The following is a 12,899-nucleotide window of genomic DNA, read 5'->3' as shown; positions in this document are numbered from 1 at the left end:
GTGATTTGAGAGCTAAAAAGGATTTTTTGTCATCTTACTATTTTAAATAAAATTTTTAAAGATGGTATTGAAAAAGAAAATATACTTATGATTTAATGAGAAGTATATTTCTCAAGCAGCAATTTTACTGTGATTTATTTGTGTAACAGTACTGGTACAGCTGAGGAATGAGATGTTCCATTTACTATTTCAAATAGTTTGGATAAAAATATAACTACATATATCTCATGTAGGTTACTGATTTTACTTTATAAATACTGAACATCTGTGCTGATTACATGAAGTCATATGTAGGAAAGACATAGTCACAGTCCTTTTTTTTTTTTTTTTTTTAAACATAATCACTTTCCTAAAGAAAATTGTCAACTAACCCAGGGGTTGACAAACCTCTTTTAAAGGGCATGCCAATAATATTTTGGGCTCATTAGCCATAGGGTCTCTGTTGCAGCTACTTAACTCTGCCATTGTACTTCCTAAAGCAGTTAAAGATGATACATAAACAAATGGTTTTACTATGTTCCAATAAAACTTCAGAAAATAGCCAGCTGGACCCATGGCTATAAAATCACTATATGTAGGCTATCGTTTACTTACCTCTGATCTAGCCAATACACTGCTAGATTTGAGCTTCTTTGTGGTCAGAGACTGTGATTGGTTAATCTCTTTGTCTCTAGTGCTTAAGTGGATGTTTGATGGATGAATGAATGAAAAATGAGTATGACAGAAGACAGAATTTTTCATAGAAGAAGATGACAGAATGCATTGGGCCCCCCAACGAGGAGGGAAAGATTTCATCTGATTGGTGATCATTAAAGATTTCATGTTAGTGATGGCATTTGAGATAATAAAGATAATTGATGGCATTTGAGATAAAAAGATAATGACTAACCTGTATAAAGCACTTCCTATTGCCAAGCATTGTGCTGAGTGTTTTACATATGCTTATTCAGCCCATGAAAAAGTCCTGTGAAATTGTTATTCTTATAATTTTCATTTTATAGATGAAGAAACAGAGGCACAGAGAGGTTTAGTAACTTTCTCAAGGTGATAAGATAGCAAGTAGCAGAATTTAGATTTAAATCCAGAATGACTCCAGAACCTCTACTTTTTACATCCATGCTATATTGCTTTGAAGATGAGAGAAGGTTGGATTGGTTGTTTTATGTCGTGGGAACTGCACAAATACAGGTACAGAGGAAGTTAGTAATAATATTAGAAAAAATAACCTTTATCAAAAGCTTGGTGTGTGCTAAGTTCTGTACTAAGTCTTAAGTTTTATGTGTAATATTATTTAATCCTCACAACAATCCTATTGAATAGATCTTATTATTTTACAGATGAGAAAATTGAAGTTCAGAGAGATTAAGGAAATTGCCCCAGGTTCCCAAAGTTAGTAAGTGGTAGAAGTAATATTTGAAACCGGGCTGACTCCAGAATGTGTGATTTTCTTAACGACTTTCCTGCATTGCTTCATGTGATAAAATAATATATTTTATTATTATCAGCTAGAATTTAAACTCCAAAATGCAAGAAGCATCAGAATCTGTGCTCTTAACTATAAGGCTATCTTAATCATAATTGTGGGCATGTTTGGGGACTAATGAGCAGACCATTTTGCAATAAGCATTGGGTAGGCAGGAAAAAAAATTTGAAAGTACGGGCCCATTGTTTGAGTCCAGAAATATTGTGAGTACAGGAATTACATCATACCTAAGTTCTCTGACAGATTTATGTATTACCAATATGTAGGCACAAATTGAAGGGAAAACAATGGAGGCCCATTAGAAATCTACTGTAAAAGAATCCCAGATGGCCTTGGGAATAGAAAGGAGGTAACAGTAAATTTGAAGGAATTCGCAGAGGAGTAATTTTATCTCTATAATTCAGACAACATGTATTAAACATCCATGTGTGAAGCTCTGTATTGGGTTCTTGGTATAAAGGGCTGAATAGGATACAGTCCTTTACCTCAAGGAACTAATGGGCCAATGAAGGATTCATGTGAAGCTGCAGATAATCACTCGGACAGAGTTATAAACAAATGGTTGTTTGTTACAACTCTGATAGAGTTACAGATGCTAAGGAGCAGTGATAAAGCAGTGATAAACATGTCAAGGAAAACTTCTCAGCACAAGTGATATTTGAGCCAGATCTTGAAAGATGAAATTTTAGGTATATTCCTTGGTGTCATCCTGATTTCTCTCCTTATGTCACACCCCACATTCAGTCCTTTGACAAATCCAGCTATTTTCCAAATATATCATGAATTCAACCATTTCTCATCACTTCCATTTCTACCACTTGGACTAGACTAAAAGTGATTTATCTCCAAAATTATTATGGTAGCCTCTCAACTGCTCTCTGCTTATTTGCCTGTTGAAGTTTATTTTAAACTCAGCTAATAGAATAATCCTATTAAAAACATAAGTCAGTTCATGTCATATCTCTCCTCAGAATCTTTCTGTGGCTTCCTGTCTCACTCCAGAGGAAAAGCTAATTCTTTACAAAGACTTTATGATCTGGCACTCCTGTTACCTCTGACCTCTTGTCTCAGTACTACTCTTGTTCTCACTGTTCTAGCTCTCACTGGCTTCCATGGTATTTCTCAAAACCTCCAGACATATTCCTAATGCAAGGTCATTGTGTCTCCTACCCTCTGTCTAGGATGCTTTTCCCCTAGATATCCACACAGCCAGCTTTCTTACTTCCTCAAAAGTTTCAGTGAGGCCTTTCTTAATAGCCTTACCTAAATTCAATATTTCATATCCTCTCTTTACCTGCTTAATTTTTTTTCTCTATAGCACATGTCACATATTTTACTTACCTATTTATCATCTATCTTCCACACTACAGTGTAAGCTCTATGAGAGTAGAGATATTTTTCTATTTTGTTTAGTGCTCTGTCTCCAGCACCAGGAACAGTATCTGGCACAAACCAGGGGCTCTGTAAATGCTTGTGAATGAATAAATGAGTATTTCTGTTGTGCTAGATACTGTAAGGACCCAGAAAATAGTACAGTGTAGAAATTACTATAGGATAGAAATATATTATAATTCTGGAAAATAAATATCAGATGGTTTTGGTCATATTTCCCAAACTCTTGTTTCTTTACAAAGTGTTGTTAGAATTAACAGCTAGGAAAAAATATAAAAATTAAAAAAAAAAAAGAATTAACAGCTAGGCACCATTTCCAAAACACTCAAGTATAATTATTATTCTGTTGTCAGTTAAGAGGAATTTTCCCATTCTTTCTCACCTACCTAAATTGTAGCATCATTTCCCAGCTAGAACTCTGAAACTGCCTGTACCTCCAAGATTCATTCATGGAAAACCCTTTGTGTGTTTTCAGGTTTGAAGCAGCCAAGCTTGTCATGCAGTGGCTGTGCAACCATGAGGATCAAAACATGCAAAGAATGGCTGTTGCTATCATTTCCATCCTGGCTGCCAAGGTATCTGAACTTCCATTATTGAGCAATTTTCTGTAGGAAGCTGTTTCCCGTTGCAGTTACTATTTTCTCCAAAACCTATGTGCCAGAAAAGTTAGTTAAGCCTCTTTGCGAGCCTGTTTATTCAGGCTACATTCAATATTGCAGAATTCCATGTTGATCAGAGATTTTAGTCTGACCTTTGGAGCCTGTTGCCGTGAATGATATTAAACTCACACTAGTGAGTTTTTGGACTGACTTACTTTGTCTTCTTGCTTGCAGCTTTCGACAGAACAAACTGCGCAGCTTGGTGCTGAGCTCTTCATTGTCAGGGTAAGTCTATTTCCTCTGTGCAGACCACTAGATAGTCTTCATTTTCAGGCAGTGTTATGTATCTTCTGACATTTTTTATTTCAAAACATTATTTTTGTTACTTCTAACTGGATGTATTCATTCATTTTCCTAGAAGCAGCTTTATTCCTTAACAGTGGTGGAAAGAGCCCTGAACTAGGAGTCAGATGACCTAAGATCTAACTTTAAACTCAGTTTGTGAACTTAGACAAATTATGTGAACCATTGGAGCCTAAATAAACCTTAAGATCATATCTAGACCTAAAATTCTGTTATTTTGTTATTTATGAAGAAAATGTAGAGACCGTTGTAGGCATAAAATTGTGCTAGATGCTTTGGGGAAAAAGGTAATTTAAATAACAGACAAATGATTTTGATTTCTCAGTTAAGAAGATGATACAATGAACAACGAAAAGTTAAAAAGCTTTAAAGAGAGTAAATGTAAACAGTATCCTAGGGAGGACTGGAGGAAAAAGTCTACTCTTTCCTTTTCTTGCTACAATCCTGGCTTGAGGTGTTTAAACAATAATGGTAGATGGAAAAGTCAAATGAAAGACCTCCTTTTTTTTTCTTTTTAAGATTTTATTTTTAAATAATCTCTACACCCAGCACGGGGCTCGAACCCACAGCCCAAGATCAAAAGTCGCACTTACACCGACTGAGCCAGCCAGGTACCCCAAAAGACTCCCTTTTTCTGTGATTTACGTATTATGTATGTAATGAGAAAGTCATTCCTTTGATAAATATATGTAGAGTACTTATCGGGTACCTAGCTCCTTGCTAGATGTTAGGGATTCACATTGAATTATATCTATAATTTCTGTCCATAAGACGTACTAGAGAAAATAGCTATGTAGACATGGTTGTAATACAGTCTAATGCATATAATAATAGCAATAGGAATGAAAAGAGTAATATAAAGAAAGGAGAAAGCTGTGATGGTATAATAGAGTAGGAATTCTGGAGTTGACACATCTGGGTTTATTCCCAGTTCTGTCACTTAACTAGCTTGGGCCGTCACATAAATTTACTTAGAGGTGATGAACTATGTACAGTTACTATGAAGATTAAATGAAAAGGAAAATAAGATTAATTGAAGGGGAGGCGCCTGGCTGGCTCAGTTGGTAGAGCATGCAACTCTTGATCTCGGGTCGTGAGTTCAAGCCCCACATTGGGCATGGAGCTTACTTTAAAAAAAAAATTTTTTTTGAAGTAATATATGCTAAGTGCTTTGCACAAAATAAATACATGTTCAATAAGAAGGGGTGCTGATTTTATTTATTTTTTACTATTTTCAGGGATGACACTTTAGTTTTAAATATGGCTTTTCATTGTTACACATGTGTTTCATTAGTTTTGATACATTCAAAGATTTTAAGGAAGTAATCCACTTACATGCTTTGGGGGAAAATTAAACTTAGTTTAAGCAGGAATTAGTAGCAGTAGTAGTGGTAGTAGTGATGATCACTAGCCTTTATTTAATCTCTTGATTATCACCCAATTTACAGATGAGGAAACAAAGGAATAAATTGCCAAACAAGGTTACACAGTTGCAGATTCTAGTGCCACATTCTTAGCCACTTAATGTTTATTAGTTCCCCTGAGATGTTTTTATTTCTAAAAAATTTTTTTCTTGAACTGCGTGTAACTTTACGTAATAGTGTTTATTGATGTTTTCTTGTATCTGTTTGAGCAGAGCTCCCTTTTACCCCCAAAACTATAATCAAAAAATGGAATTATGGATGCCTTGTCTAGGTCTCAAAACATTTATCTTTCAGACTTAAATTTCTTAGGTTATGGCTATGACAGAAATAGTTTACAAATGGAATTTCAAAGCTATTATCTTACTCAATTCCAATGTAGACTTTGATTCTCTTACTATTGTATGTAATTTGTTTGTTCTTTTTTTTCTTAAGGAAGACTTGGAATTCGATAGAATTAGGTCTTCCGATTCTTATTTTCTCTTACTAAGTTGACTAAGATCAAATTACTTAATATTTCTCAGGCTTCATTTTCTCTTCTGAAAAATGAATGTAACAATACTATAATATAGGATATAGTTTGCTGATACTTAACAAATGTTAGTTTCCTTTCCCCTTCTCCACCTCTACTTTTTTTATCCCAGGATCTAAATGAGTATATGTTGTGACTAATTGGGTAAGATAGTTTTCCTAAGCTTTAAATGGTTTGCTTTTTATTTTATTTACAGGGTATTAGATTATAGGTATCATCAGAATAATAAAGTATTTTTGAAGATCCTATACTTTTTTTTGTTGAAGGAAAAAGCCTGACCAAAGAAGATGTTTGTTGTACTTTTAAAAACTTTTATAGGAAATGTTTTAAGCCATGAGACCAATCTTCATGACTTGTGATTACCACCATTAATTACAATAACAGTTTTGTGATGAGAAATTCATTCTATTATCTTTCTTTCAGCAACTTCTTCAAATAGTGAAGCAAAAAACCAATCAAAATTCAGTGGACACTACTTTGAAGTTTACTTTGAGTGCACTTTGGAACCTCACAGATGAATCTCCAACCACTTGCAGACATTTTATTGAAAACCAAGGGTTAGAACTCTTCATGCGGGTTCTAGAGGTTAGAATGGGAATTTAGCCTATAGTTTTGACATTGATTGATTTTAAGTATTCATTTATTATATTTGGTTATTTAGGTAGTTATAGGTTTCTCTTTCTTTTTACAGTCTTTCCCAACTGAGTCATCCATTCAACAGAAAGTCCTAGGACTTTTGGTAAGATAAAAACATATAAACATTTCCTGCTAAATTCCAAGCTGTAATCAGTTATTTTCCTTCTGAGATAGTACGTTGAAAAATGCTTCTCAGGGTGCCTGGGTGGCACGGCTGGTTAAGTGACTGACTCTTGATTTCTTGGTTTCCACTCAGGTTATGATCTCAGGGTTGCTAGACTGAACCTCACGTGGATTTCCATGCTCAGCACAGAGTCTGCTTAGGTTTCTTTTCTCCCTCTCCCTTTGCCCCTTGTGTTCCCCGCCATCCTGCCCTGGCACACTCTCTCTCTCAAATAAATAAATCTCAAAAAAAAGGGGGGGGGGAATTTTTCTCTATTTGTAAACACCTAATGACATTAGAAAATATATAGAATATAATAAAGTAAAAAAAGCAGGCTATAAACAACATATACATATTAAGATTTTCACCACATTAGGGGCACCTGGGTGGTTCAGTTGTTATGCGTCTGCCTTGGGCTCAGGTTGAGCCCTCCATCGGGGTCCCTGCATAGGGCTCCCTGCTCAGCAGGAAGCCTGCTTCTCCCTCTCCCACTCTCCCTGCTTGTGTTCCCTTTCTCACTCTGTCTTTCTCTGTCAAATAAATAAATAAAATCTTTAAAAATAAAAGGATTTTCTCCACATTAAAAGAAAAAACATAAGTTACATACTTTATTATATATGGTTTGGTATAGTACAGAGCTTCACTGTGAGCAATTTTACTTTTATAATCAGAAAAAAAAATCTCATGAAAAAATATCACTAACTAGGGCACCTGAGTGCCTCAGGTGGTTAGGCATCAGATTCTTGATTTTGGCTCAGGTCATGATCTCAGGGTTTTGGGATCAAGCTCCGTGTCTGGCTCTACACTTGGCAAGGAGTCTGCTTGGGATTCTCTCTCTCCCTTTCCCTCTGGCCCTTATCCCGCTTACATGCTGTCTAAATAAATAAATAAATCTTTTTAAAAATGTCACTAACCTGTAAGTGTTCTTACATGCTATGTTTGGTAATTAATAATCAGTAATTAAAAGACTACTTAACAAATTAGACATTCCCTAAATATATTAGATATAGATTAAAGTGAGCGCCCTAGGATTTTGAGGCAATGGTGAAGGAGCAAATGTTTATTATGTTTAATCACTGCAACAGGAGAAGTGCCTATATGGTGAAAGCTATTTTAGAGCAGACATATGCTCTTGAGAAATTAGATAATAGGAGGCATAGATGAGTGAGTAAAAAAAGGTTATAGATTAGTGTTTGTTTTACAGATGCACGAGTATGAGATACTAAACAATGAGATATGGATTATTGGGAAAGGTGACATTTAAAGAAGACCTATCTGTTCACTATAGTTTTAGTTTTTTATAAAGTAGAAAATGTAAAAGGACCTAAAGGCCCGGAAATAGGGAACTGTTAAGCAGATCATAGTTTTTTGATTGTTTTATTCAGGGTTCATAGGATTATTAGATACAGAAGTTGGTTCACATCACCATAAGAAGAAAAGTAAACTTATTTTAAATACTTAGAAAGCTTTTGTAGAGCTTTAAAAATGCTTTTCTAGCAATTTTTTTGTGGGCAGAGAACATACCTTGATTTGAGTCCTTTGGAATTTATTGAGACCTGTGTATGGCCCACAATATGTTCTATTTTGGTAAATGTTTCATGTGCACTTGAGAAGAATGTGTATTTTGCTGTTCTTGGTATAATGTCCTATAAATGTCGGTCAGTCTAATTGGTTGTTATTGTTCAAGTATTCTTACTGATTTTCTGACTGCTTGTTCCAGCAATTACTGATAGGAGTTTTGAAATCTTCAACTATAATTGTTGATTTATCTATTTCTTCTCACAGTTATATCAATTTTTGCTTCATGTATTTTGAAGCTCTGTTATTAGGTTCATAACCTGTTAAAATTGTTATGCCTTCCAGTTGACCCCTTCTCAAAATGACTTTCTTTGGGCGCCTGGGTATCTCAATGGGTTAAGCCTCTACCTTCGGCTCAAGTCATGATCTCAGGGTCCTGGGATCAAGCCCTGCATCAGGCTCTCTGCTCAGTGGGGAGCCTGCTTTCCCCCCTCTCTCTCTGCCTGCCTCTCTGCCTACTTGTGATCTCTCTCTCTGTCAAATAAATAAATAAAATCTTAAAAAGCAAAAACTGACTTTCTTTATCCCTGGCAATATTCTTTACTTTGAAATATCCTTTGTCTCATTTAATAGAGTCTTCCCAGCTTTCTTTTGACTAATGTTGACATAGTTTACCTTTTTCCATCCTTTTACTGTTAATGTTACTGTTACTGTATATGTCTTTAATTTAAAGTGTGTTTCTTGGGGTGCCTGGGTGGCTCAGTCAGTTATGTGTCCTTTTGATTTCAGCTCAGGTCATGATCTCAGGGTTGTGAAATTGAGCCCCATGTTGTTGGTCTCTGCTCTGGGCTTGGACCCTACTTAAGATTGTCTCTCTCTCTCTTCCCCTCTCTCTCCCCCCACCTCTGCCTTTCCCCCCATCTCCCATCCCACACTTGCATGCACCTGTGCACACACTCACTTTTTCTCTAAAAAAATAAAAAATGAAGTGTGTTTCTTGTAAACAGCTACGCACTTTGCATCCTGTTTTTTAATCCAGTCTGAAAATCTGCTTTTTATTTGGGCTGTTTGGATCATTTACATTAATTGTGATTATTGACTTGGTTAGATTTGAGCTCATTAACTTGGTATTTGTTTCCTGTTTGTCCCATCTGTTCTTTGTTTTTCCCTTCTTTTTCTGCCTTCTTTCAGTTTAAGTATTTTTTTTGATTCCTTTTGATTTCTTCTCTTGATTTATTGATTACTCTTTGTAATTTTAATGATTGCATTGGGTTTGTAGTATACCTTTTTTTTTTTTAGAGTTTATTTATTTATTTGACAGACAGAGATCACAAGTAGGCAAAGAGGCCCGAAGGGAGGGGAGTAGGCTCCCTGCTGAGCAGAGAGCCAGTGGGATGTGGGGCTTGATCCCAGTCCCTGGGATCAAGACTGGAGCTGAAGGCAGAGGCTTTAACCCACTGAGCCATCCAGGCGCCCCTGTAGTTTATATTCTTTTTTTTTTTTTTTAAAGATTTTATTTAATTTGACAGAGATCACAGGTAGGCAGAGAGGCAGGCAGAGAGAGAGGAAAGGAAGCAGGCTCGCTGCTGAGCAGAGTGCCCGATGTGGGGCTCGATCCCAGGACCCTGGGATCATGACCTGAGCTGAAGGCAGAGGCTTTAACCCACTGAGCCACCCAGGCGCCCCTGTAGTTTACATTCTTAAGCACAGTCTTCCTTTAAGTGATTTTATATAATTTCATACATACATTTCTACTCTTCTTTCCTTGATGCTATTATCATGCATTTTACTTTTGCATATGTTATAAACCACAAAGACATTATTTTTGTTTAAAATGTCAATTATCTTTTATGGGTACTTAATTAATTAAACATATGTTTACCCAAATAATTATATTTCTGATACTCTTCTTTCCTTTGTGTAGATCCAGATTTGTATCTGATACTGTTTCCTTCTGCCTGAGAGACATCCTTCAACCTTTCTTGTAGTACACATCTACTGTTGATTAATTCTTCAGCTTTTATATGTTTGCAGATGTCTTTACTTAACCTTCATTTTTGAAAGACATTTTTGCCACATGTAGAATTCTAGGTTGACAGTACTTTAAAGATGTTGATTAACTTTTCTCTTACTTACATTTTCCAATGAAAAATCTGATGTCATCATTATCTTTATTCTGTATGTACATGATTTTTCCTCTGGCTACCTTTAAGAGATTAGCAATGATTTTGAGTGATATGATTATGATGTATCTTGATGTAATTTACATCATGGTTCCTGTATTTGGGATTCATTGAGTTTCTTGATCTATAGGTTTATAGTTTTCATTAAGTTTGAAAAGGTTTTGGCCATTATTTCTTCAAAAAAAATTTTTTTTTGTACTGCTCTTCTTGCCCCCAACCCACTGGAGACTTTGGAGACTACAGTTTCTTGTATATTAAACTGCCCAGAGGCACCTGGATGGCTCAGTGGGTTAAAGCCTCTGCCTTTGGCTCGGGTCATGATCCCAAGGTCCTGGGATCGAGCCCCGCATCGGGCTCTCTGCTAAGTGGGGAGCCTGCCTCCTCCTCTCTCTCTGCCTGCTTCTCTGCTTACTTGTGATCTCTGTCTGTCAAATAAATAAATAAAATCTTTAAACTGCCTATGGGGCGCCTGGGTCGCTCAGTCATTAGGTGTCTGCCTTCAGCTCAGGTCATGATCCCAGGGTTCTGGGATTAAGCCCCACATCGAACCCCACATCGGGCTCCCTGCTCAGCAGGAAGCCTCCTTTTCCCTCTCCCACTCTACCTGTTTGTGTTTCCTCTCTCGCTGTGTCTCTCTCTGTCAAATAAATAAATAAAATCTTAAAAAAAAAAAAAAAAAAAACTGCCTGAAATTGTGCCACAGCTCATTGGTGCTCTTTCATTTTTCTATGTATATTCCAATTTGGATAGTTTCCATTGCTGTTCCTTCTAATTCAGTAATCAATTCTTCTGCAATGTCTAATCTGCTGATAATCACATCCATTGCATGTTTTATTTTAGGCATCATCATTTTCTTCTCTGGAAGTTGTGGTTTTTATTTTATCTTCCATGTTTCTGTGTAACTTTTGAACATATGAAATACATTTCAATTAACTGTTTTACTGTCCTTTCTGCTAATTAAAGCATGTGTCACTTCTGGGTCAATTTCGAATGATTGATTATTCTCCCCATTTTGAATTGTGTTTTCCTGCCACTTTGCATGCCTGGTAGTTTTTGATTGAAAATCAGACATTGTGATTTTTACCTTGCTGGATATTTTTTGTTTTCCTATAAAACATTCTTGAACTATGTCCTGAGATACAAACTTACTTTTAAACAGTTTGGTCATTTGGGGTCTTGCTTTTATGATTTATTAGGAAAGTCCAGAGCAATGCTAGGGTTAGGGCTATTTACAGAGACAAGACTATCCTGAGTACTCTATCCTATGCCTTGAAAATGAAGTTTTTCCAGACGGGGTAATGAAAACAAGCACTATTCCTGGTCCTGTGTGAATGCTAGGAACTTTTCTCTAATAATTTTTTTTTATCATTTCCTGCCCTCAAACAGTTTCAGTTATTTCAGATAGGAGAGTAACTCTGGCCCCTTTTTACTTCATTTTGGCCAGAAGTATGTGTCCTCATCAATCTTCCATCAAATAGAATTAAAAATCAGAAATGTGTCTCTTATATTTACCCACATATTTCTCATACTACTTTTTTTTTAATTTATTATTTTTTTAAGATCTTATTTATTTATTTGACAGACAGAGATCACAAGTAGGCAGAGAGGCAGGCAGAGAGAGGAAGGGAAACAGTCTCCCCACCGAGCAGAGAGCCCGATGTGGGGCTCGATCCCAGGACCTTAGGATCATGACCTGAGCCAAAGGCAGAGGCTTTAACCCACTGAGCCACCCAGGCGCCCCTCATACTACTCTTTACATATCTTTTAGCATGGGTATGGTAGCATTGAATTTTCACTCAGGTTTTGTTTGTATGAAAAAGAATCTTGCTTTTACTTTCAAAAGTTACATTTCTTAAAAAAGTTTAAATTTCTGCTGACTATTGAGTTAAAATGGATATTTTTTTCTGTTGGATTTTTGGGTTTATAATTTTCATCAAATTTGGAAAAATTTTGGCCATTATATCTTTAAATACACACACACACACACACACATATATACACACACTTTTTTTTTTTTTTTTTTGGTACCTTCTCTCTCTTTCTGAGATTCTAGTTATAAGTATGTGAGATTGCTTACTATTATCTCATAGGTCACAAAGTAATCTATTGGGAGAGGCATTTGTTTATTTGTTTTACTTTTTTTATCAGTTACTATCTCACAATATGAGGTTCAGAGCTATCTACTGTTGTGTTTGATTATTCTTACTTATGGATTGTTTTCATTGTGAATTATAATTTAGCACTGAGATGTGTCATCTTCTCTGGGGCTTTAAGTTCTTTCTTTTGTTTCTTGTCTTTGTTTCTTTAATTATTTTTGTCACTATAAAAATGCTATGTAAAAAATATAAATAGGGAAGAATATGAAAATAAAAGTAAAATGCCAAAAAAAAAGTAAAATATCTTTACTTTTTAAAAGATTTTGTTTATTCATTGAGACAGAGAAAGCATGAGCAGTGATGAGGGGCAGAGGGAGAAGAAGAAGCAGGGACCCTGACTGACTCAGGGCCCAGTCCCAGGACCCCAAGGATCATGACCTGACCTGAAGGCAAACACTTACCAACTGAGCCACCTGAAATGTCTTTTCTTTTCTTTTTTTTTTTTTAAGATTT

The 12,899-nt window shown here is 35.9% G+C and overlaps 1 protein-coding gene across 1 annotated transcript in view; it reads left to right on the top strand.

Annotated features, from left to right (window-relative positions):
- The window catches only part of ZYG11B (zyg-11 family member B, cell cycle regulator), an 85,115-nt gene that overhangs the window by 49,695 nt on the left and 22,521 nt on the right, over positions 1–12,899 (top strand). Inside the window, exons 7-10 of the mRNA XM_080803070.1 lie at positions 3,351–3,450; positions 3,709–3,759; positions 6,214–6,375; positions 6,482–6,529. Of these exons, the coding sequence (XP_080659196.1) occupies positions 3,351–3,450; positions 3,709–3,759; positions 6,214–6,375; positions 6,482–6,529 (361 nt within the window). The remainder of the gene's footprint in view (positions 1–3,350; positions 3,451–3,708; positions 3,760–6,213; positions 6,376–6,481; positions 6,530–12,899) is intronic.

The sequence above is a fragment of the Martes martes genome (genome assembly GCF_963455335.1).
Source record: "Martes martes genome assembly, chromosome: 4".
Classification (NCBI taxonomy): domain Eukaryota; kingdom Metazoa; phylum Chordata; class Mammalia; order Carnivora; family Mustelidae; genus Martes; species Martes martes.
The sequence above is the reverse complement of the archived record's forward strand: the minus strand, read 5'-3'. Positions and strand labels throughout refer to the sequence as shown.